At 43.2% G+C, this 25920-nt stretch overlaps 1 protein-coding gene across 1 annotated transcript in view; it reads left to right on the top strand.

The window, feature by feature from the left end:
- The window catches only part of REPS2 (RALBP1 associated Eps domain containing 2), a 146325-nt gene that overhangs the window by 27884 nt on the left and 92521 nt on the right, over nt 1-25920 (top strand). Inside the window, exons 2-5 of the mRNA XM_065415348.1 lie at nt 9699-9822; nt 12893-13041; nt 18515-18641; nt 23027-23124. Coding sequence (XP_065271420.1) covers nt 9699-9822; nt 12893-13041; nt 18515-18641; nt 23027-23124 — 498 coding nt within the window. The remainder of the gene's footprint in view (nt 1-9698; nt 9823-12892; nt 13042-18514; nt 18642-23026; nt 23125-25920) is intronic.

Below are 25920 nucleotides of genomic sequence, written 5' to 3'. Positions count from 1 at the left end.
GTTATTCAGCTGCCTCCAGGGGAGCCAGTGGAAGGATGGAGGTAAACCATCTTGAAAATCTGGTTTTTCTGGTTCCATTTTTGACTGAGGTTAACTATACAGCAGCACAACACTATGTGCATTCTTGTCAATGCACTGGGTGCACAAAAGTATTCATTGTGTAAGTAATCTAAAATTCAGGAATAACTTAATTTTATCAAGCATAGGTATTTCATTACAAAAGAGGGAGTGTGAAAGATTCTTCCAGTTCAAACAATTACTCCTGAATTTAAGGATCATGTTAGACAGTTTCTGCCATCTCCAGTATCATAGTTTGTATCAGTAGTTCTCAGCCTTGCCAGACTACTGTACTCCTTTCAGGAGTCTGATTTGTCTTCCGTATCCCAAGTTTCACCTCACTTAAAAACTACTTGTGCAATAGCGTGTTCACACTTGCAGCGGTATTCGGAGTGGTGCACTCTGGGCAGCTATCCCACAGAGCATCTCTTCCTCTTCTGCCACTAAGAGTTGTGGGAAGGCGAAGGGGGTGCGGGCATCCTAGGTCCTGTGCCAATGCCGAGTGATGTATTGCTTCGCATCCCAGAAATCCCTGTGCTTCCATCCGCATTTGGTGCCGTCTTTCAACAGTTTGGCCTGGTCCACACTAACCCCCCACTTCGAACTAAGATACGCAACTTCAGCTACGTTAATAACGTAGCTGAAGTCGAAGTATCTTAGTTCGAACTTACCACGGGTCCAGACGCGGCAGGCAGGCTCCCCCGTCGACTCCGCGTACTCCTCTCGCGGAGCAGGAGTACCGGCGTCGACGGCGAGCACTTCCGGGATCGATCTGGGATCGATTTATCGCGTCTAGACAAGATGCGATAAATCGAGCCCAGAAGATCGATTGCTTACCGCCGGACCCGGAGGTAAGTATAGACGTACCCTTTGTGTACTGCATGCTCTGCTTCTTCGGTCTGCAGGAATGGATCCCGCACTGTTGACCAGTATGCTGCTCACTCTGACTAACATGTCACGAGTGGCAGTGGAGTTTTTCCTTAAACTACAAAGACAAGAGGAGTGCAACATTGATCTTGCCACGCGTAGTAGCTACAACGTGAGATTGCTTGTGGCATTCACGGAGGTGCTGACCACAGAGGAACGCCGCTTTTGGGGTTGGGAAACAAGCACTGAGTGGTGAGATCACATCATCATGCACATCTGGGATGACGAGAAGTGGCTGCAGAACTTTCGGATGAGGAAAGCCACATTCATGGGACTGTGTGATGTGCTCACCCCAGCCCTGTGATGCAAGGACATGAGAATGAGAGCTGCCCTGCCATTGCAGCAGTGCGTGGCGATTGCACTGCGGAAGCTGGTTACTCCAGACTGCTACCGATCGGTCGCTAACCAGTTCGGAGTGGGAAAGTCAATTGTTGGACTCGTGTTGACGGGAGTCTGCAGGGCCATTAATTGCATCCTGCTCCAAAAGACCGTAATTCTGGACAACGTGCGTGACATAGTGCATGGCTTTGCACAAATGGGCTTCCCTAACTGTGGAAGAGTGATAGATGGCACGCATATTCCAATTCTGGCACCAGACCACCTAGCCACCAAGTACATGAATCGGAAGGGGTATTTCTCTATGGTTCTCCAGGTGCTTGTGGATCACCGTGGGTGTTTCACGGACATTAACGCAGGCTGGTCCAGAAAGGTGCATGACACACGCAACTTTCAGAACTGGCCTGTACAGGAAGCTGCATGCAGGGATTTTCTTCATGGACCAGAAGATCACCGTAGGGGAAGTCAAAATGCCCACTGTGATCCTGGGAGACCCCGCCTACCCCTTTATTCCACGGTTTATGAAGCCATACATGGGGCACCTTGACAGCAGCAAGGAGCGGTTCAACAACAGGCTGAGCAAATGCAGAATGAGTGTTGAGTGTGCTTTTGGCCATTTAAAGGCCCACTGGCGCTGCCTATATGGGAGGCTGGACCTGGCCAATGACAATATTCCTATGCCTGTAGCCGTGTGCTGTACGCTACATAATATTTGTGAAGGGAAAGGTGAAAGCTTCACTCAGAGCTGGACCGCAGAGACTCAGCACCTGGAGGCTGAATTTGAACAGCCAGAGACCAGGGCTATTAGAGGGACGCAGCGAGGGGCCATAAGGATCAGGGATGCTTTGAAGCAGCAATTTGAAGCTGAAAGCCACTCATATTTGTTTCTATGCTCAGGAGTGAAGTGCTTGTAATGCTAGGAGGTGACTGTGATTGGTGCAGACGATGCACTATGAAGGTTTAAAAAAATTGCCTGTTGCTTTACAGGGCTCTGTTTGCTTTCAATTAACAGAATAAAGATGGCTTTCAAACCAACACAATTCTTTTATTAAAAAACAACCACTGGAGGAGAGACAAACAAAAAAACATATCAGCAACGTGGGGGATGAGGGAAGGGAGGGTTCCCAGGAGGAGGTGGGATGCCGGGACTGTTAAAGATTTGCGTATGTCCAGGGATCATATGCAACCTTGTCCTTTAGAGTACAGTGCAGCGGGTACTGTACTTTAGCAGGGCTAAATGCAGAGGGCCGGGTGTTGAGTGCAGTGGGTACTGGGAGTCCGCAGTGCTGGAATGTGACGGGACAGGAGTGGAATGCAGTGGGTACAGACTGGAGCCAGGAGGTTGATAAGAGAGTGTTGGTGGTGTCGGAGGGGGGGGGGGCACATGGGAAAGAGTTTTGCGACAGCGGCTGCAGAGCAGGGTGGGTGTGGAGCTGCTCTGTTTGCAGTGCTAGTAGCGCCTGGAGCATGTCCACTTGGCGCTCCATATCGTTTAAGAGCCGCTCCGTGGCTTCGTTTTGGCGCACCACGTTCTCCTTTCGATCCCCATCCGCCACTCCTTCAATTCTTGTTTTTTGGCCGTGGAGTGCATCATGGTGTCACGTAGAAAGTCCTCCTTAATTCTTCGTGGCTGCTTTCTAATTCTGCGCAGCTGTTCAGCTGGCGATAACAAAGAGGGAGGCTGGGCTCCCAAGGTCCGATCTGTGAAGCCAAAACGCAACATTTTACAGAAGATTTGTGTGTGCTTGCAACACACAGACCACTGATTCAGTGATTTAAAACACAGCCACTATTCACATACCTCTCACTAACTGGCTGACCCCAGGCAAGCACACATGAGCCACAAGACCCCCAAAATGGTGAGTAGCCGCAGGGGCTGGGGAAATCAGTGTTCCAGGACCGTACATGTGGCTCTTGGGGAGAGCCAGCACTGTAGGGGGGGGCCTTATAAGCATTCCTATCCCCACACTTTCCACAGGCTGTGTTCATTATGGACGATATGCGGCTCGGCTGTGTGCAGCAATGGTGCCCCCACCCCCACCCCCAGTGACGGCAGAGTGGTGCGGGAAAGTTACCCTTAATGGGGCAAGGAACAAAGCAGCTCTGCCAAAGTACCTGCGGCAGCGGATTGCCCAGTATCTCCATGAGAGTTTCTTGGAGATCTCTGAGGCAGATTCCCGTGAAGTGAGGGAGTCAGTCAACATGCATTTGTTATATATTGTTGTTTTTTGTTTTGTTTTTTTAATTTACAGATGCCTTAACTTCCTTTCTACACCAGGTCATTTTTTAAACCAATATAGCCTTCTTCCTCGATTGTGGCTTTTTGGGCATCTAGTAAAGTGTTCTTAAACAATTCTCAATTATCATTAACATTTTTTGATTAAATTCTTCCTCCCACCTGATTGGGCTCATAATTGTTTTCAGCTTTTTGAAATTTGTTATATTTATATTAATTTCACAAATCTCTCTGTGTGTGTGTGTGTGTGTGTGTGTGTGTGTGTGTATATATATATAGAGAGAGAGAGAGAGAGAGAGGGAGAGCTTTGTGAAATTAATATATATATAAAAAATTATATTTGGACCTTATTCTGTTTTCACATTTGCAGGGCTACACTCCCCTGGGGAGCAGAAGAGTGAGCTGGGATGTGGGGGAGGATTGTGTAGGACCTGGGGATGTGTGCAGCAGGACCTGGAGTGAGGAAATCAGGGATATGTATAGGAAAACTGGGATGGGGTGACCCAAGTGTGTCTGCTGAGGCATCAGCATTTGAAGGGCTGCTGTTTCTTCTTTGCACTGTTGGGAGCCAGCACTTCAAGCAGAGATCGCCTGGGCTCTGCAGCACTAGCAGGGCCGGCTCTGGCTTTTTTGCCGCCCCAGGCAAAAAAGCCTCCGGCCGCCCCCCCCCCCCCATGGAGCGCCGGGAGGAGGGCGGAGTGCCCGGCCGGGGCTCCGCTCTCCCCGGCGGCCAGAGCGCCGGGAGGAGGGCGGGGCTCCGCTCTCCCCGGCGGCCAGAGCGCCGGGAGGAGGGCGGGGCTCCGCTCTCCCCGGCGGCCAGAGCGCCGGGAGGAGGGCGGGGCTCCGCTCTCCCCGGCGGCCAGAGCGCCGGGAGGAGGGCGGGGCTCCGCTCTTCCCGGCGGCCAGAGCACCGCGGGGAGGGCGGCGAGCCCAGTCGCGGCCCCGCTCTCCCCGGCGGCCAGAGCACCGCGGGGAGGGCGGCGAGCCCAGTCACGGCCCCGCTCTCCCCGGCGGCCAGAGCGCCGCGGGGAGGGCGGCGAGCCCAGTCGCGGCCCCGCTCTCCCCGGCGGCCGGAGCGCCGCGGGGAGGGTGGCGAGCCCAGTCGCGGCCCCGCTCTCCCCGGCGGCTGGAGCCGGAGCCCCGCGCCGCCCCCCTCCAGGTGCCGCCCCAAGCCCAAGCTTGGTGGGCTGGTGCCTGGAGCCAGCCCTGAGCACTAGGCAGCAGCACGGGGTTGGGGGTCAGACTCACTCTGTGACGACAGTGTGGCTCATCAAGGCCTCCCTACCATGTTGCTGCCTCAGTACCCTGGGGACCCAAAGCAGCAGCAAATGGAAGGTCATCAAATGCTGATGCCTTGATGAAGAGATGCTGGATCTCCCCATTACTACTGATCACCTGTACAGCCCCAGTCCCCTTAACTAGGTTCCCCCAGACCCCAGCAAAAACCTTCATCCTTCCTCATAGTACCCCGGGACACTGTGCAGAGTGCAGCTCCTCTGGGGAGAGGGCCATCATTAGAGCAAAGTTGCTCTCCCGTCCATTTCTCCCCACACAGGATGCTCCCAGCTCCAGTCCCTGTGCAGGACGGAGGCCCCTGATTCCTGCTGGAAAAAAATGTGAAAATAAGATGTGGTCAGTTATAAAAAGTAAACCAGAAAAGTAAATACATTCAAGTAAGGTAATGGCAAACTTTCCTTGATTAATTGCAAAAATACAGCTTCAGAGTCTCCACCTCCCTCTTCATCAGATAGCCAAAGGAAGGAAGCTTCTTAATTCCTTGATCACAAGATGGACTTAAGCCAGGCATCTCAGAAGCTAAGAGGAGGAGAAGAAAGCCAAGGCTTGTTCAGCCAGAGCAGTAGCCATGTGTAGGGTTAGTCTACATGGGTGATTCATTTCAGACTAACGGCCTTTTATTTATTAATTTTTTTATTTGAAAGGGGCTGCGTCCACATGATGCAATTCTTCTTTTGAACTAACTGGCTAGTTATTGTGAATTGGATAAATCCACTTTGGAAAAAGTTTGTGAATGTAGTTCTATTTTGAGTTAACTTTTCAGTCCTCCCACTGGTATAGCACACTGCATTGCTTCACACCAGGACTGACCTGTTGGTTTACCTGTGTGTACTGTCCTGATGACCGAGTGTTGCTATGACGCAGGGAGTCCCTCAGTTCGGGTCACTCCATCTCAAAAAAGATGTATTAGAATTGGAAAAAGGCACAGAGAAGGGCAACAAAAATGATAAGGGATATGGAACAGCTCCTGTATGAGAAATTAAAAAGACTGGGACTGTTCAGCTTGGAAAAGAGATGACTAAGGGGGGATGTGATAGAGGTCTATAAAATCATGAATGGTGTGGAGAAAGTAAATGAGGAAGTGTTGTTTTCTCCTTCACATGACACAAGAACCAAGGGTCACCCAATGAAATTAATAGGCAGCAGGTTTAAAACAAACAAAAGGAAGTATTTCTTCACACAACTCAGTCAACCTGTGGAACCTGTTGCCAGAGGAGGTTGTGAAGGCCAAAACTATAACAGGGTTCAAAAAGGATTAGATAAGTTCATAGATGATCGGTCCATCAACAGCTATTAGTCAAGATGGTCAGGGATGCAACCCCAGGCTCTGGATATTCCTAGCTTTTGATTGCCAGAAGCTGAGAATGAATCATTTGATGATTGCCCTGTTCTGTTCATTCCCTCTGAAGCACCTGGCTTTGGCCACTGTCAAAAGACAGGATACTGGGCTAGATGAACCATTGTTTTGACCCAGTATGGCCATTCTATGTTCTCAGCCCTAACTGGCAGAGGGCACACCATATCATAACTCACATCAGGCCTGACATACTCATTTCCCCAACACACTGTTGTCATATTCTGTATGTAAAGGTGTAAGTTAAAATAGCATATGCAGACTGATAAGACACTGGTCATTAACATTACTCCATGTTGTACGTATGGCAGTGTGTAAAGAGTTATACATGCTGGAAATATGTTCTTAAAAGGTATTTTGCAGGCAGTGCATCTACCCAACCTGTCCTAGACAAAGGAATGTTGTTTTGCCTGTTTTCCTGTGTCTCCAATGTAAATTGAGCCAGGTAACAATCCAGAGGACAAAGAAAAATACATCTACATATGAAGTAAACAAAGCCATAAAGCTAAATGAGCAGGGGAGAAGACCACTTAATGATCATGACAGGGGATGGAGCCTGCACCCCCAGCAAGCATTCCTGGCTCTTGAAATAAGGACAGTAGACTTTGGGGAGTTATAAGCAGAAGCAGAGAGCCATTTTAGCATCTATCATATAGGAAATGAAGGGGGAGCAATACCATTTGAACCCATGAAAAGTGGGTCTTCTTGGCCTGAAAACTAAGAATAGCTGAAACTGACTATCAGTGAGAAACCTGCATAGGCAAAGATTGTAACTTGGTGAAGTTACGTTTTAGTAACTAGAAAGCATGTTTTGTTTTGTTTTACTTATAACCATATCAGTATCTTCTGGTCTTACTTATTATCACTTAAATATCTGTTCTTTGTTAATACGTTTATTCTTGTTTTATTTATAGGAGCATAAACTCTGGCTAGTCAAGTGTAAAAGTATAATTAGACAGGCCAAAAAGGAATTTGAAGAACAACTAGGAAAAGACACAAACTAACAGCAATTTTTTTTTAAGTACATCAGAAGCAAGAAGTCTGCCAAAAAGTCAGTGGGGCCACTTGACAGTTGAGATGCTGAAGGAGCACTCAAGGAAGACGAGGCCATTGCAGAGAAGCTAAATGAATTTTCTGCATCAATCTTCACTGCAGAGGATGTGAGGGAGCTTCCCACACCTGAGCCATTCTTTTTAGGTGACAAATCTGAGGAACTGTCCCAGATTGAAGTGTCAGTAGAGGAGGTTTGGGAACAAATTGACAAATTAAACAGTAATAAGTCACCAGGACCAGATGGCATTCACCCAAGAGTTCTGAAGGAACTCAAATATGAAATTGAAGAACTACTAACTGTGGTATGTAACCTGCCAGTTAGTCTCTCTGCCAGATGACTGGAGGATAACTAGAGTAACGGATTTTTTTTCAAAAAGGCTCCAGAAGTCAATCCTAGAATTATAGGCCAGTAAGCCTAACTTCAGTACCAGGCAAATTGGTTGAGACTATAGTAAAGATCAGAATTATCAGACACACAGAGGAACACGATATGTTGGGGAAAAGTCAACATGGCTTTTGTAAAGGGAAATAATGCCTCATCAATGGATAGAGGGTTCTTGGGCTTTCAGAAAGCCTGTGACAAGATCCCTCACCATAGGCTCTTGAGCAAAGTAAGCAATCGTGGGATAAGAGGGAAGGTCCTCTGATGGAAAAGTAACTGGTTAAAAGATAGGAAACAAAGGGTAGGAATAAATGGTCAGTTTTCACAATGGAGAGAGTTAAATAGCTGGGTCCCGCAAAGATGTGTTCTGGGACCAGTGCTGTTCAACTTTTTCATAAATGATCTGGAAAAAGGGGTAAATGGTGAGATGTGAAAGTTTGCAGATGATACAGAATTACTCGAGATAGTTAAGAATGCTGAGTGCTTACTCTGAAGAAAGTTAGTGCCTTGTGTTTGCACTGATTCGGAGATAAAAAGCCAGCCTTATGGATGAAAATAGTTTGGATTAGTTTTCCACAACAGTTAGTGTACACAAACCTGGAAAAAACCCACCATGTAGAGAAGCCTTTAGGAAGGAAAATGTTAATGTACTGATAATTTTCCTTGATTATTGAAGTCTACTGTTCTGATCCATCTTTGAGGACCAGGGATTCACTCTTTAATTACTGTTTCCCCTTATATTCTATAATAATTAAAATAAATTCGGAAAACTAATTACTCATTTATTTCGTTTGTTAGTACTAGTGAAATCTAACAACAAAATCTCCCTTGTTGCTATTGCTTTAGGAATACCCCACTCTGGTGGTTTTCCCAGGTGGTCAAGCTTACCCATGGAGTGATGGATCAGGTTCCGTTTTCCTGTTTGCACTCAGATGGTAAAACCTCAGCAGGATTGGGAGACGTGAATCATCATTCAGTTTATCAAATAAGTTGAGGCTTCCCTGTTCACCCCCTGGGGAATGTGTCTTCGTTCTAACCTGAAGATCTGACTGAAGTCTGTTTTGGGAGCTTTTCTGAATTTCAGGTTACATCTGCACAGCAAAAAAAAAAAACCCATGGCAGCAAGTGTCAGAGCCTAGGTCAACTGACTTGGGCTTGTGCTACGAGGCTAAACATGGCAGTGTAGATGCTTGGGCTGGAGCCCGGGCTTTAAAACCCTGCGAGAGTGGAGGGTCTCACAGCCCAGGCTCCAGCCCGAACATCTACACTGCTATGTTTAGCCCCACAGCATGAGTCTGAGTCAATTGATTCAGGCTCTGAGACTCACTGCTGTGGGTTTTTTTGTTTTGTTTTGTTTTGCTGGGTAGACATATGCTCAGTTTTGGTCTGCATTTCAAACTTGCCCATAGAGAATGTTTGTTTACCCGAAGGCCAGGTGAACCGAATGAGGAAAAACTAAATTTGTCTTCTCCATAGACAAGGATGTTGAGGTCTAATAAACAGAGTAGGTGAATTTGCACTAGTAGTTTCTAACTTGTGTGTGTGTTTGAGAGAGGAGTTTAATTTCAAGCCTGGCTAACATTTCACAAAAATATTTTGCTGCAATAGTTTTAGGGTATTTATGATTTTTATTTTGTAGTTAGAATGATTATCTGAATTATTGTTGGACAGAGATAGTGAAAATTAATACCTCCTATTTATAGTGCAGCTTTCAGCCCAAAGAGCTTTCATAGACTGTTTGCTAACAGGGATTGTTTCACCTACTAATGAAATGCAGTCACCTCTTGGGTAGAAACATGTTAACTATTTTATAGCAGCCATGCTACATTGCAGTGTTTTTTGAAGGAGTAATAAATAACTACTTATCTATTTTAAATTCAGGGGTATTCAGGTATACAGAGTGACCTGAACTGGATTGCTCACTTTTAATAAAGCACTGCAAACAGACTTGTGAGTTTTTAGTTCTAGAAGACTTCTCTGCTTCAATACTCAATGCAAGTTTCCTAAGAGGAAAGAGTGAGAAGTATTTTACAAAGTGTGTATTTTTTCTCTTTTAGATCACAGAACTTTGTGGGGCAAAACATGTGGGTTATTTTGGTCCGGCTCAGTTTTATGTTGCTTTGAAACTAATTGCTGCAGCGCAGTCTGGCCTTCCAGTACGGATAGAGAGCATTAAGAGTGGTAAGTAGCTCACATTACTTGGTGTGCTACGAGCTTGTTCTTTAATTTCTTTACCATTCTTTGTTCATTATTTGCTTCAGTTAGTTTTTCTTCCAACTTGTTTGTAAAGCAAAATCCTATTTATTTATTTATATGTATATTTTAGGGGGAGGAGGGGAAGAGGTGAAATTAGTTTTATAATCCATAAATTATGGGTAGAAATTTACAATGAAATTCTTGGGTTCTATGTGCAAAGTTGTTACATGGATAGAAAAGTACAAATTGCTTCTGCATCCGTAAAAGCATTATAGAAATAACAGGACAATTGACAATCATCGTTGTGGGTCCATTTTTGCCACCCTCACTCATGCTGTGTGGTACTTTAGGCTTAAGTTCTGCTCAGGCTGATCTCTGCAACTACATTGAGCTCTATTGAAGTTGGGGCTCCTTGGGAACACCTTGACAGAGTGGGGTCTTTCTTTGCAAGTAGACCTGTTGAAATGAATGGGTGCAGGTAGCAAAATCACTCTCTGTGTCAGTAAATGTTACAGCAGGGGTTCTCAAACTTCATTGCACCGTAACCCCCTTCTGACAACAAAAATTACTACAGGACCCCAGGAGGGGGGACCAAAACCTGAGCCCACCTGCGCCCCACTGCCCTGGGTTGGGGGGGAAGGGGTTAAGCCCAAGAGCTTCAGCCCCAGGCAGGGGACCCTGCCACCCAGGACTGAAGCCCTTGGGCTCTGCCTTTGGCTCTGGGTTGTAGGGCTCGGGCTTTGGCTTCAGCCCTGGGCCCCAGCAAGTCTAATGCCAGTCCTGGCGACCCCATTAAAATAGAATTGTGACCCACTTTGGGGTCCCGACCTACAGTTTGAGAACTGCTGTGTTAGAGTGTCCATTAGAGATTATTTCAAACATATTTGCTGTTCGGATTCCATTGTAACTTGATGTTAAGTACAACCTCTCTGCAGAAAAAAATATTTGTTAAAAGAAACTTGTTAAAAATCCCAAGTGGATGGGATGGAAGAACATGTTTACTGGTGAGAACCTAATAGCTAATAAATGAAAGTAATTAGATCCATTGTGCCACCTGCACTGCCAGCCCAGAAGCAAAGGATTTAAACTTCAAAGTGGGCATCTCAAATTCTGATCCTCTGCTGGGCCTATTATGTCAGTTTGACATAGAAACTATGTAGTGACAATTCAGTTTAGCACAGCTTTTGCTGAACTCCCACTAACCAGGGATCCATCCAAAGGCATCTGTTGTAATCAAGTGATTTTAGTGCTAAAATGTAAACTGCTTCAGGTGGAATAGGAATTCCAAGCTCTTATTTCCATAGCTATCTTGTGCCATTTTGTCATTCTTGATCCTTCTATTTGAATTAAATATTATTCTTGAAATCCTTGAAAAGAACTCACTTGGGTGTCAATCAGAATCAAGGCATTATTAATTAGGATAGGTTTTCAGAGTTGAACTAGAGGTATCAAGGTATTTACATTGATGTTGCAGAAATAAGCCTGAGAAACGTATAACACGGTAGTGCCATGTTTCAAAACCTTACTGTATATGTGTTTTGTAGCAGGATCACAGATTTGATGCCATTTTTACTTACAAATTACACTTTAATTTTTTAAAACTATCCCCATGACTCTGTGTGTGTGTGTGTGTGTGTGCGCGCACGTGCACACGCACGTGTGTTTTAATTTGCCATTATACCTTCAAAACTGTGTTTGAAAGAGATCCCAGTTTTTAGCCTTTGTGATCTTCCACCAGTAAATCCAGAGCACTGCGTTTGTTGAGACTGATGATGTGTGTTTGCATGTTGGACCCAGTTCTTCCTGCTATCTTTGCTATTGCATCATTGTGAGCCAGCAGGGGAGTGAAAATTAAATTGTCAAGAATCTTATCTAAAGCACTTTTAAGACTAAATATGTTGTTTGATCATCAAGCCTGAGAGCTGGGATTTTCACATTGCTTCTGCATTTGTTTTGAAGGATTACATTTAAAAAAAGAACAAATAAACAAAAACAAAAAACCCAAACCAACAAGTAAACCATAAATCTGCCAAGGGGACATTATTAAATAGAAATTTTTGGGGAACTTTCAGTCAGATTCCTGCTCTGTCTATCCTAAGCATCTTTTTAGGACAATCAGGTTACTTTTAGAAGAAACTAGCTACTTTAGCAATCTGAATCAAGTGAGATTCAATGTGTATGTTTCATAAATACAGCAGCTGGAAATACTGCATAGATGTGAATGAACAATGGTCTTTGGATTAATATCCCACTTAATTGCTGAAATGTTTCCAGGTTTCAAAAGCACTAATTACATTGTCCCCAGAAACACAGTAGAGCTGTTGGAATGGATGAGTGATGTACAGCAAAAGTAGATTGATTTCATAGAAACAGCTGTATGTATAAGTGATTATAAAGATGCTATCGTGTTTTACTTGATTCCAGGAGCCTTTATTCTGTTTCTTTTGTTGTATTGATCTTATAACTTACTATGTGGAGAAGTGGAAGTTTGCAACAAGAAGATGATAAATTTCCTTAGAACAGTATTGGATTTTTGGATGATGCATGAGGTTATAAGTGTCACTCTTCAGTTCTTCTGAGCTATGGCAAATGGTAGCATTTCTGACACCACAGTCTTACTAGGCTTTGAATAGGTCTGTTTAACTCCGGTGCTTTTTTTCTGTTCTAGTGACAGCATGGAGGATACAATGATCTTGCCCTAATAAATGGATTGCTCCCATAGTTTCTTCTGGAAACTACTTGTAGACAACAATGAACAACATATGTAATAGTGCTGGCTAGGGTTAAGACCAGAAATGAGTTTGAGACTTGGCTTCATACTGTGAATGAGGCACCTCTCTCTCTTTACAGTAATAAAGTATGTGCAAATCTCATAATATTTGCTATTAAGACAAAAATAATTTCAGACGTTCCATAGGTTATTTTTTTGTAATTCTTAGTGCTATTTCTTATTTTATAGTTTAACTTTTCATTGGTTTTGCACTGCGATACTGCTTCAAAGAATTTTAATATACTGTAGTCTCAATTGAACTTCTCTTTCTTTCTGTTAATGAAGAATTGCCTCTTCCTCGGTTTATGGCACTCAAAAATGACATTGAAATGAGATATGGAAATGCAGCAGAAATACACGGAGTTAAATTTCAGCTTCCACATCCAACCTTGGAAAAAAATTCCTTCAAAAGATCAGATGAAGGGGATAAAAAGGTAACAAGGCTTTATTTAAGGCAAATATGTTCGTGTATAGTGCAACTTTAGGGTCCAATCCTGCAAACAGTTACACTCATGGATGCTTATTCCATTAGTTCAATAGGACTCCATGCAAGGTTAACTCTATATATGTGAATAATTGTTGGCAGGATTTTGCTCTTATTTTGATATTCTCTTGTACCAACTGTATCCCAAGAGGATTTTATTTACAAGAACTTTTATAGAATTATGTATTTCGCCTATTATCTATCTATAAGATTCCAGGATTGTAACTGTCTGTCAATCTGAAGCCTAGAATGTCTGTTAAATCAGTGTAATGGGATGGAAATTGCTACAAGCATGTTCGAGAGCTCTTTTTGTTTAGAATATCACCAGGTTCCATCATCACTGGGATTCATGGTCTGTTACCATCCAATTTTTAAATTCTCATCCGTTTTAACAAATTACATTAATTGTGACACAGGTATTCAGTTATAATAAGGCATGTGTCTATGCCATGCCAAGAGTCCTAGACCATTGTGCTATCAGAGGTAACTCAATCACTACCCTTACTCTAGAGCAAATTTGCATGCAACAGTTTCATTGGTTGTGTGAGGGAGATGGCGGATCACTTGGTTCAAGTGCTGCAGTTCAGCCCCCACACAAATCAACATAACTTGCCCAGTGTCACGGACTCAGAGGACTCGTGCTCTCTCTCGGCTCCGTATGGTCCCTGGGAGGAACCCCCTTCAGTGTGCCAGTCCTTCTCAGGGGTCCACTCTCGGGGGTTAAGCTGTAGGCCCCTCCGCCTCCTGGAACCTCACTTCTCTGAGCCTTCAGCATGCCTGTCTCTCAGCGTGGGCCCCCTCGGGGAGTCCACTCGCTCTGGACCCCCGGGACCTCCATTCCCAGAGGGAATAATGCAACCCTGATCTCTAGTCTGGAGTGACTCTCAGCCAGCGTAAAACAGGAGGGTTTATTGAGCATCTGAACCCAGCACAGGAAACTCTCCGGGCTCTCAGACCTAGCAACCCTCAGCACAGTACATCTAGGTCTCTCCTGCATCCAGATGGGCTCTGGCTGCTCCCTCTCCCGAGCCCAGAAGCCCCCTCCTTCCAGCCGATCATCCTAGATCATCTCCCCCAACAGCTCTTCCCCTGTCCTTTGTCTTTGGTCCCAGATAAACAGGTTGCCTGGGCCCTTTCTCTTCCATCCTTTGTTCCCCACTGGCTGGAACCAGCTGGTCAGGTCACCGGGGTCCTCTCTCAGCCCTTTGTCCTCCCACTGGCCAGAACCTGCTGACAGCCAAGCTGGGGTGGGCCTCCTGGTCACCACAGTCACTGGTCGCTAGGGTTCCCATCTCCAGGCAGTTGTCTGGGGTCCTGGCTGCTAAGCGAGGTCACACTTGGTTCTCTGTAACAACAAACCCTCTCCCACCACCTCGTTAAGCACACAGGGTAACTGAGACCCACACAGTATCCATGCAAAACACTAAGAACATCCCCCACTTAGTCACACCCAGCAAAATGCACACATTCTTTCTCCCCCCACCCATATTTACCATAAAGTCATCACTGTGGGTCATCGCTCATTAGAGCTGTAATATTCTTTGCAAATGTTTCAGAAACTTTGCTTACGTAGTTCAAAGTTGCTGTTTTTTAGCGGGGGAGAGAAGGATGCAGATGGGAAAAGTAGAAAACTGCCTTTGTTTAAAAAACAACAACCAAACTAATGAGTCTCTATCATAAGAACAGTCCCTAGTGACAACATAATTAATGAAAAGAGTGATGCTGGAAGGCTAAGAGAATAGACAGCCCTTCATGACTCCTGTCAAGCTGTCTGGAGTGGCTCAAGAGCGTGAGTATCAACATCAGGGCAGACTGTTAAGAAGCAGGATACAAACCCCAGATTGGTTGTGTTCTTAGTGTATGTGCAACGTGCTCCAGGTGGCACATGACCAGGATTCATCCCTGAAATTGATCCACTGGTTGGATCGTTAACTTCCCTGCCCCGGGATGCTTACTGATGGGGAGTGCAATGTGAACGCTGATCCATGGCCCCCAGATTGGTTGTGAGTTCTATACTTAGATTTCACCAACTAATTATCAAGTGTGAACTCTGCAGGCATGGAGTTAGACAGTCCCCTTGGGTACTCCGATCGATCTGGCTACCCAGATAGTGATAGATGGTCCCTAACACCAAAGATCACAGCAGTATTCAAGTTAGTCCCCTTTCCAAAGGACCAGTCACTTAGCCTAGGTCAATTGCACCTTAGATCTCACACCAGTGACAATGCTTGTAGCCAATCCTATGATAAACTATCTAAAGCAGGGGTAGGCAACCTATGGCACACGTGCCGAAGGTGGCACGCGAGCTGATTTTCAGTGGCACTCTCACTGCCCGGGTCCTGGCCACCAGTCTGGGGGGGCTCTGCATTTTAATTTAATTTTAAATGAAGCTTCTTAAACATTTTAAAAACCTTATTTACTTTACATACAACAATAGTTTAGTTATATATTATAGACTTATAGAAAGAGACCTTCTAAAAACGTTTAAATGTATTACTGGCACGCGAAACCTTAAATCAGAGTGAATAAATGAAGACTCGGCACACCACTTCTGAAAGGTTGCCGACCCCTGATCTAAAGAATCATTAACTAGGAAAAGGAAATAAGAGAGTTATTTACAAGGTTAAAAGCAGATAAACATACAGTCTTAGGTTCCAAAAGGTGATAGAAGCTGCTGTAATGTGCAAACTCTGTATGTCCTTTAGGGCTAACCCAGGCTAAGCAGCTGGGATCCCTCACTTATGCTTAGAAATCTTGCCTTCCTAAAGTCCTAGCAACATAGAGATACAGTTTCTCCTTGTTAGGGCCTTTTATTCCTTGCCCTTTCGAGTTGCAAGTTCAGCTGCTGGGAGGAATTCAGTTGCATATCTCCTATTCATGGGGGGAGGAGAGCAATCAACAAAAACTTTTGTCTTCTGATGTTCCCTATGGTTTGTTTGGTGTTTATGGGCCTTCTTTTGTTGGGCAGGAGATAATACTTCCTGTAGTATTTCACACTTGGTAATGCTTCTCTCCTGACTGGTGATTTACAGTTACAGAGCAAACACTTAAATATTACCTTATGACATTGGATACAGATATAACAAGTGAGATTAATGCATGCAGTAATTTGCAAGCGTTCTGTAAAGTCTAAACACTAACCACATATTTATAACTCTAATACCTATTTTAACAATACTAAAACACAGATGAGCCAGACCGGTTCCAGTTATATATTTGTCGGTCTCCAGTTGAGGCCTAGGGCCTTGGCATGAGCTGGCAACTGGTCTGCCATCGTCACAACTCCTTGTTTTTGGGTTGAGGAAACCTAGAATCATAGAATATCAGGGTTGGAAGGGACCTCAGGAGGTCATCTAGTCCAACCCACTGCTCAAAGCAGCACCAACACTAACTAAATCATCCCAGCCAAGGCTTTGTCAAGCCTGACCTTAAAAAACCTACCATATTCTTTCTCCTCTAATCTCCTTTGAGGTGTTATACCAGGCTAGTTCTAGAAATCCACCGTCAGGGAAATATTCTTCCAGTAATGAATCCTGCTGCCACTCTGACCTTCTGAATTCCTAGTTAAAAATAGCTGAATCATAAAGAGATTCATATTGTCTGAATCTATAAAAAATGAGAGTGAGTGTGATGCTTACATGCTTATAAAAACAAGCAATCTCACAGCTCCTGTTATTTGCATGACCCTTTCCCTTGCCTGACATCATCTCATCATGTATCATGTTTTGTGCTGTAAGCTGCTTGGGGCAGGCAGTGTATATATCTGTAGAGCACATGCACACTTATGGCACTGCCAGTATTATAGGGTTACCATACGTCCGGTTTTTCCTGGACATGTCCGGCTTTTCGGCAATCAAACCCCCGTCCGGGGGGAATTGCCAAAAAGCCGAACATGTCCGGGAAAAATACCGTCCGGGCACTTCCCCTCCCGCGGCTGCTCTGCTCCTCCCCTCTCAGACTTCGGCTCTGTTTAAGAGCCAAGCTGCCCGAGCCAGCGCTACCGGCTTCGGGCAGCCCCCCTTGCCTCCGGACCCCAGCCGCCGGCCGGGCACTTCTCCTCCCCGGCTCCAGCTGCTCTGCTCCGGCGGCTGGGGTCCGGAGGCAAGGGGGGCTGCCCGAAACCGGTAGCGCTGGCTCGGGCAGCTTGGCTCTTAAACAGAGCTGAAGTCTGAGAGGGGAGGAACAGAGGCAGCTGGAGCCGGGGAGGAGAAGTGCCCGGCTGGCGGCTGGGGTCCGGAGGCAAGGGGGGCTGCACGAAGCCAGTAGCGCTGGCTCGGGCAGCTTGGCTCTTAAACAGAGCCGGCTGGGGTCCGGAGGCATGGGGGCTGCCCGAAGCCCGAGCGCTACCGGCTTCAAGGTTTGCCGGGCAGCCTCCAGACCCTGCGCCCCCGGCTGGGCGCTTCCCCTCCCGGGCTCCAGCTGCGCTGGGGAAGCGCTGGCCGGGGGCGCAGGGTCTGGGGGCTGCCTGGCAAACCGTGAAGCCGGTAGCGCTTCGGCAGCCCTTTTCGCGTGGCTGGGAGGGAGGAGGGGGAGTTAGGGCGGGGACTTTGGGGAATGGGCGGGGAATGGGCGGAGTTGGGGCGGGGCCGGGGTGGGAAAGGGGCGGGGCCAGGGCCCCGTGGAGTGTCCTCTTTTTTTATTTTTTAAATATGGTAACCCTACAGTATTAGTAATAACAAACTTGGTCTGAGGCTAACCATTATTAATGAGTTAATGGGGCATGCACTTATAGAATAATGAAATTGGAAATAAGTTCGCAAATATCTGTTTTCTGTGAATAATTTCATTCTAGTAGAGCATTGCCACCAAACCTATAACTCTTCCTAGGTGACTTTTATTGCCTTGGTGTTGCAAGTCATATTTTTTCTGTTTATATAGTAAATTATTGTCTTCTACAAAAGCTCAATCCTCAAGGAAAAAGGAAACAAACTCCAAGTTAGATCTGACAACATCTACAAATCTACTTCCCACAAAGGCAGTTCACAGAATATTTAAAGTAAATCTTTGAATTGGTGCTTTTAGTTATTTTTCATTGTTTGCCTTCTTCTGAAATGAAAAGTTTTCTTAAATGGGGAATGAATTCAAACACCTAAATACAATATGTAAATCCAAAAATACCCAGTAATAATAAGATTTAACAAAAATATTTCTCCAGACATATAGGCAAGTAAAATGTCTTAGAGTTCATTCTAATCCCTTCAGATGTATATGGCTGTATTTTACCCCCAGAACAAGGCTCAACATCAAAGCATCACTTTGCCATCTTCCATTTATAATCACGTTTCTTTTGGAAATAGGGGCATGAGTATTTGTCAGTTATTACTATGCCTTGCACATCATGCTGTATGTGATTGAACTGGTATGCAATATTACTCCACCTATTTCTGTAGTCACCTCAGAATTCCACTTTGTTGTTTCTGAAGCAGGAAACCAAGTCTCCTCCCATGTCACCGATGTGTTCACCTCCTGCTTCTCCATCTAATTACCAGAGAATACCCTTGAGTTATGGCTATGGCAAGTCAAGGAGTGGGCTTGAACAGCCACATGGAGGTAGGATAAAATCTGGGATGCACAAGTCATACACTGTTGTTTCTTTCCCTCCAGTGCCTTCAAATCTCAAATGCAATTAAGGAATCAGCCTAATAATGTCTGGACTTAATTACATCTGTCTTTTAGTAAATGAGCCGACCATCTTTTTTTTTATTTTATGCAGAAGCTTTGCTTTCTGATTATTTAGTCCTCTCTTCCTGTTTGCTTTCCAGTAAATTAATTATCATGTGTAGATTTGTGTGCAACTGTTCACAAATTAATGCTAATTGCCACGTTTTTGGCAAGCCTATGTGCAATATATGTTAGTGATTGAGTACTGTGAATGTTTTGGTGCATAAGCATGTTTTTTTTAATATTAAAAAAAAAAACCACTCCTGATTTCAATAACTGCTGTACTAGTTTTCAGATTTACAGTGAGGCTTTGTTTGCAAGGGAGAACAATGATTTTCCTGGTTACATAACAAAAATAACAGTAAGGCATGAATGTAAAAACCCAATGTAATGGGAACCCAGAAGAAAACAAATGACCACAATTTAGACACTTTGGGCTTGATCATGCTGCCATTAAAGTCAGTAGCATAACTCTCATCTGAGTAGGAGGAGGATATAGGTTTTTACAGGTTACTTTGTAAGTTGTGTAGCGGAGTCTGTTTTTTGGGGCAGGAGCTGTCTTTACTAGATCTTTGTACAGCACCCAACAGAATAGGGCACCAGTCCTGACTGGGGCTTCTAACAACTGTTGTAATATAAAATGATAATTAAAAATGATAGTGAATGACCAATAGATGTTCTGTCACAGATAAAGCATAAAATCTATCATCATTTCTTCAAAGGGACTAGACAGCTGATGTGGGTAGAGCTGGTTGGGAATCTTCTGCCAAAACTATTTTTTGTTGGAAAATTCTGATTTGTTGAAACTGAAACATTGAATGGGTATCCAGTTAGACTAAAAAGATTTATGAGATCCCAGATAGAATTTCTGGACAAAAGCAAAGAGAATGCTACCCACCCCAGAAGAGCCAGTTGGTTGGGGCACTCATCTGCAATGTGGATGACCCAGGTTCAAGTTGCTGCTCTGCCTGTTTCAGGGTAGGGACTTGAACCAGGGTCTGCCACATCCCCAATGAGTGCCCTAATCACCAGGCTATCGAGTCAGTCTCTGTCACTGGCCCAGTGGCTATTTAATAATTTAATAATAATCTCTCCAACAAGAGAGATTGAGAGAGACCCACCCCAAAATAGCCAATAGACTAGTGGCCAGGCCATTCTCCTGTGATGTGGCAGACCCACATTCAAGTGTCTGCTCCAAATCAGGCAGGGTCTCTCACGTCCCAGGATAGTCCTTTAACCATTTGGCATTTCTTGGGTGGCTGGCTGGCTGGCTCCCTTTCTCATTCTCTGGTTTTCATTAAAAAAAATAATTAAAAATCTTGGTTTTGTCCTGATATGGAATGGGAGAATTTTCTTAATCTTGGAAATGTTTGTGGGATAGGAAAACCATTTCTCATCCAACTCCAAGTGTGGGTACCGTGAGTTTACATGATCTCTGTGAATGAAGAATGGGATGTATTGGTTCTTCAGCTGTTGTCCTCAGTTACAAGTGACTAAACTAAACTGAGCTCTTATAAATTTTTTTAATTAAGTAAAATTTGTATTGGTGGTAAACATCAGCAGTCTAACGCAATCAAATGGACGTCTAGTTAAAAGTTCATGTTAGTACTGACTGTCATCCACATTGATATGTTAGTTATCCACATGAAAGTCATAACAAAGCAGTGATTTCTGATGTTCAAAATAAGCACTGCCGATGGAATTCCCTTCCACTGTACCAACATGTGCCCTGTCCAGATCAATCAGCCACAGGACAGTAAGGACACGTCCTGGATGACAATTCTAATGCAGTGCACTAGGAATTAGTGTTAACAGGAACTGTAAGATTACCAGAAATAGTGATTCTGTTTTGTATGGCACAATCCATTCTATTAACGTACTTCCCCCCATCAGATTGCAGGTTCTTGTAATGAGTGCTGAATGTCCCATGCTCTATTGGCTTACCTTGCTTTGAACAGTAGTTTATACTCCAGTTTATACTTCCAGCAAGGTGCTATTCAAAGTGAGCAAGGGTTGTAGAATCAAGTCTAACATGAGTGTCAGATTCTTCTGAAAATTAATACAAGTAGATAAACATTAAGATGATAAAATCCTGTGAGGCCGTGAGCCCCTTGAGCACTAAAACATGTCCTCCAGAAAGGCATCCAGTCTGAATGTGAAGACTCTTAATGTCTTCAGATCAAGACTGGTTGCCTTTCTGGAAGGTATGCTTTAGTCAAACACAAGCTATTGGTCTCAATACAGGGGTGACTGGGTAAAATTCTATGGCCTGTGTTAGGCAGGATGTCAGACTAGATGATCTAATTGGTCCATTCTGGCCTTAAAAAAATACAGGAATCTGTTAACATTCCAGTTTCATTGGGGCCTGGAGGGGCCTACCGAGCGTTGGGTTTGTGTATGCGTGTGTGGTGTTAACCTTTTTAGTACTGTTTATACTCGATGTGTTGTTCAGAAAGTAGAGATCCTGGCTCATTGAACATTCAATTTTTCCCCACCCCTCTAAAGTAGAACTTTAGCTGGGCATTCATGCATTTTATTTTCTTGATAGTTTTTGAAAGTTCTGTTGCTGGTAACCCCATAGCAACGGAGCCCCATACTCAGCTTCCAAGTAGTGCAGTGTATTTCACAACTTCCTTCCTGTCTTCTTTCTGACATTGAAACACATTTGTAAGGGAAAAAACTAGATACCAGCCCAGGATAAGAATAGATAACAATACTAGGGGTTAGAAACATAACTTTAAAAAGGAAGCTGCTTTGTAACCTTAGTAAGATTTTGAGTTTCCTTGATTTTCATTTTTCAGGAGACTCTAAAATTTTGTATAAATGATGCTGAATAGCATTAGGACAGTGCTACAGTTTGAACACTTCAGCAGAAGAAGTTGGATTTCAAAATAACAGATTTGAAGGAGAGCTCCAGCGTGCCCTCCTTCTATGTCTAGTTATTTATCTTCATTTAAAAACAGGATTGTTCTTAAATTACGCAGATGGAATGGAAGTCTTCTCACCTTAGGAAAATTGAAATTATTGTTGATTTTCTTCGCTAACTCTAGTCCAGATTCGGAGAGGTGCTGAGCACCTGCAATACCATCAGGATCAGGCCTTCTCTGTTTTGAAATATAAATTTGGGTTTTAAAAATAAAAGATATATTCAAGACTAGTGGCCTATTGATGACCGGCAAAAAAAATCAGGTTTGGAATTTGCTTGTCAATCAAATATGTCTCAAATCAAGAAGTGATTATTGGGTGTGTGTTTCTGAGGAAATTAACAGTTCTAATACCAGCCATTTCGGTTGTTTGTCGTACTATTCTGCTGCTGTATTTGGCATTCTAGTTACTCTTCTGACTCTTAATGTGCACTGGACAAAGCTAAAGGGTGGAACATTTAGACATTGCCAAGTGCATAATTGTTATAGCTCAGTTTAACTATTATTTTCTTATCTGTATTTGTAGTACATACTTAGGACCCTGGAAATCTCTCCTGTTAGAGCCCTTTTCTATTTCCACTCAGCAAATGCTGAATTTACCTGAAATTTATGGGACTATTTTGTTTAAAAGTAACTTTGGACTATAGTAACTTTTCTCTGCAAAGCATCTGTTTTTGAATAAGAAAATAATTATTGATGTCAGCACGTCTCCTAGAAAAGGGTGTCATTGCTGTATAACAGAGTAGGAAGCAAAAAACTTCGGGTTTTAGGAGGCTCTAAAAGTAGGAAGCGTATTGTTTTTGTTTTCAATGTTCTGGCAATTGAATGATCAACAACCAAAAAACCCAGGTATTTAGGATCCAGAGAATTTTCCGCAGTCAAATTTCAACAGTTTTGTTACAGATCAAATCAATGTCTTATGGTCTTCCTTGACAATGTCCTCTTTAAACAAACTAGATTTAAACAATAAAAAAGTGAAAAACCTAAATCTCTTGAAAATGACAGTTGAGAATTCACTACATTCATTAGTTAGCTGATTTACTGTAATAGTTTATTTTAGGGCTGCTGCTGGTTGTCATGTAAATATGCATTTTAACAACTGTTAAAGCAATTAATGCCAATCTGATAGGATGAAATGACAACTTCTATTGTTAATGCCTAAATATTAAAGAAGAGAAACTATGATATAGGAGGAGAGCACGTAATTAGGGCTTTGGGTAAGGGGACAGAATTAATGGTAGTACAATAATATTAAGCTTAATGAACCTCTGTATTGTAATGTTTAATTTCCACTTTGAGCTTGTGGAACCTTATTGATTCCTCTGATTTTTTTTTCTTTAATTTGCATAGTTTCTTATGAAGCTAGACATTCTACACACCAACAAGATGGACCAGCAACGGGAAATTATGGATCCAAATCTGCACTTGTACATTCCTCTCTTAGTCGGGTAATGAATTGCCTGGGGATTAAATAAATAAATAAAACAAAAAAAGAAATGCATGAAGTTCTACTTCTTGTCAAAGTGACTTCTCATTTGGGACACTGCTTGTCACTGACACATAAAACTTAGGCTCTGACCCTCTAGTGGTGCTTTTTGAAATAAGTGGGGATGTTAGTCCCAGTAACGTAGACAAGTTCCATTTTGAATAAATCAGGACCAAAATCTCCCTGCAGTTTTAGCCGAGTAAAGTATTCTTCATTATTTTGTTTCTCTTCTGCAAAGGTTTCCTCCTCGTCTCTACTGCCAGGCAAATAGTCTTTATTTTGCAAGTAAGCACAGAAAGGAAGACTGTGGGGTTCAGTTAAGCCCAAATTTTGGTTTTGTAAAAACTACATTTTACAAAGCTTAACATGAATACAAATGTTTTCAGAAATTTAAATATAAAAGTTCTTCAGATGATTTGTTTGTTTGTTTGTTTAAATAACAACACTCCCCTCTGGTATTTGCAGCTCATTGATTGGTGCATCCTTCTAGTGTAGGAGAAGTATAAAGCAAAACTGACTAGAAAGCAAATTGAAAATGAGTACCGGTAGTTCATTTTCATTGTTTAAGCTGAGTGAAATTCAAATGTAAGCAAACAACATAAATATTGAAAAATTAGATTGAGATTCTTAGATGATCAGAAGTGAAAGAATTTTAAGGTATTAATAACACAAGAAAAACATCTTTAAAATATATGAATTTAATTGAGATTTTTTTTCTTGATCTAGTGTGTTATCCCTGAGACACTCACACTGCCATGACCTGATATCCAGCTCCTGTGCAGGAAATCATTCAAATTTGTAGACCCAGTTTATTGTCTCAATCATCCCAATTACGATAAAGAAGATTAGGTGGGATGTTTTGTTTGATTTACTTGTACTGGTCCAGCGTTTCCCTGCTGGCTTCAAAACCATAACTCTGCAAACTTTCCAATTTGTCTATTGTAAATTTCCTGTTATGGAAACAGATTTTTGGTCTAAGGTAAAATCTTGCCATGTTTACCAGCAGAACTGCTTTTATTTAAATGAAAGTGGCTGTTTTTTTACTGTGCTCTCACTCTGTCTACCCCATAACATAAGAATAACATGAGGCATGGATAGATGATTAGGGATGGAATGGGTTTTTCAAGCAGAGTCAGTTTCCCCCCTCCCTCTGGCCCATGTCTACTTAGAACGCAATGGACTGCAGCTCCTTCAAGAATTATTAATCTTTTATATCTTGCCATATTGATTAGGTTGTGTTCATATTTTTTACTGTACAGGCAAATATGATGCACTGTAAAACCTATTCGTCAGTGTTCCATTTATGCATTTCAGTAATTCTGCACCAAAGGAATTCTACAAGGCTATCCGGAGCTCCATCACATAGTAGCCAGGGGATAATTTTGAATACTTCCTTTTGTTTAAAGCTTGCCAACTATATCTATAGTTTGTAGACAGAAGTTATGAAAACAATGCACTCTAAACTGGAGCAGAGTAGGTTGACCTGTAATATTCTATTTCTGCTTTGTTCTGCTACTTACATTCTATTTTAAACTGCCTTGAAGAATTGGGACTGTTTGCTTGATCAGCTGGTTTGAATAAGGTCAATAGTTTTCATTGTTTCAGTACTGCCACCATTTTTTCTAGGATTATTTAGAAATTACACAAAATAACATAGCTGTTCAACTAAAGTAGTATGCATGAGAGAATTGTAGAATGTAGCATTATGGGGATCAAAGACACTAATGAAGACAGACAGGGTTGGCCTTTGACCTATCAGCTTCTCTTCCTCCTCTGCCTCCTCCGTTGGATGTTTGCTCTGCTTCAGTTTAAGGCAATTACCCTTTTTCCACAGCTCAGCTGCTGCAGAAAATAAAAAAGGAAGCAGCACTCCATAAGGAAATCCTGCCTGGTGTGTATGGAGAATTCAGACCAAACATGTAGGAGCAAAGTAAAATAACTTTGTGGCCTGTCATTGGCCTTGATGATGATGATATTTTTCTAAAGCCTTTCCATGTTGGATCTTAAAGAGCTTTAGGAAGATTAATTACTAGATCTAGTCAAATGTTTTTAATCAAAACTCTTCTTCAGTGCAAAATGGCTTTTTGATAAAATGGTAATTTTGGAGAAAGGATTAGATGGTCAGTGTACTTGTTATTACTGGGGTGGTGATCAGAAGGGTTTAACTAGCTAGAGTGGGGAGAAAGCAGGTATTTAAAATGAGGTGGTTGGGCTCTGTAGTTCATCTTTCAAGAGGTGGAGGTTGTGGCAGCCCATTGATTGGAGAAGTCCTGGGTGCTGACAAAGTATGTGTGTGAGTGGGATATATGCAGGACCATTTATGGCTAAATGTTTGGTACATGGCTAGGGCCAGCTCTGGAATTATACTAACAAGTATGATTTGATGGAGCATTAAGTTCTTCAGTGATTTTTCAGATGACTCTCATCTTTCTTTTAGGGTTTTGTAAAGAGGAACTTCCAAAGAGATGGGTCAGATGGAAATTCCATTTTCCCAAATGCGCCTTTGTTGCATTTGTAATACTTTGTAATACTCTACAGACCACTATAAATGGGTAAAATATACCTACTTTATCAAAGTACACAAATATGTCAGTACCAGTAAGTCAGGCAAGAAAGAAACACATGCTGCAGCTGCATTAACAATAGAGAGAGACTGACACCTGAGTCTGTTCCACTGACTCCACAACCAAAGTCTAAAATAAATAGCAGTAACACATTTATACTCCTTGCCTGGTGCCCACCCAGGAGTCCACTGGTA

The sequence above is a fragment of the Emys orbicularis genome, chromosome 1 (genome assembly GCF_028017835.1).
Source record: "Emys orbicularis isolate rEmyOrb1 chromosome 1, rEmyOrb1.hap1, whole genome shotgun sequence".
In the NCBI taxonomy this organism is placed as follows: Eukaryota; Metazoa; Chordata; order Testudines; family Emydidae; genus Emys; species Emys orbicularis.
Note: the sequence above shows the minus strand (reverse complement) of the source record. Positions and strands in the feature narration are given on the sequence as shown.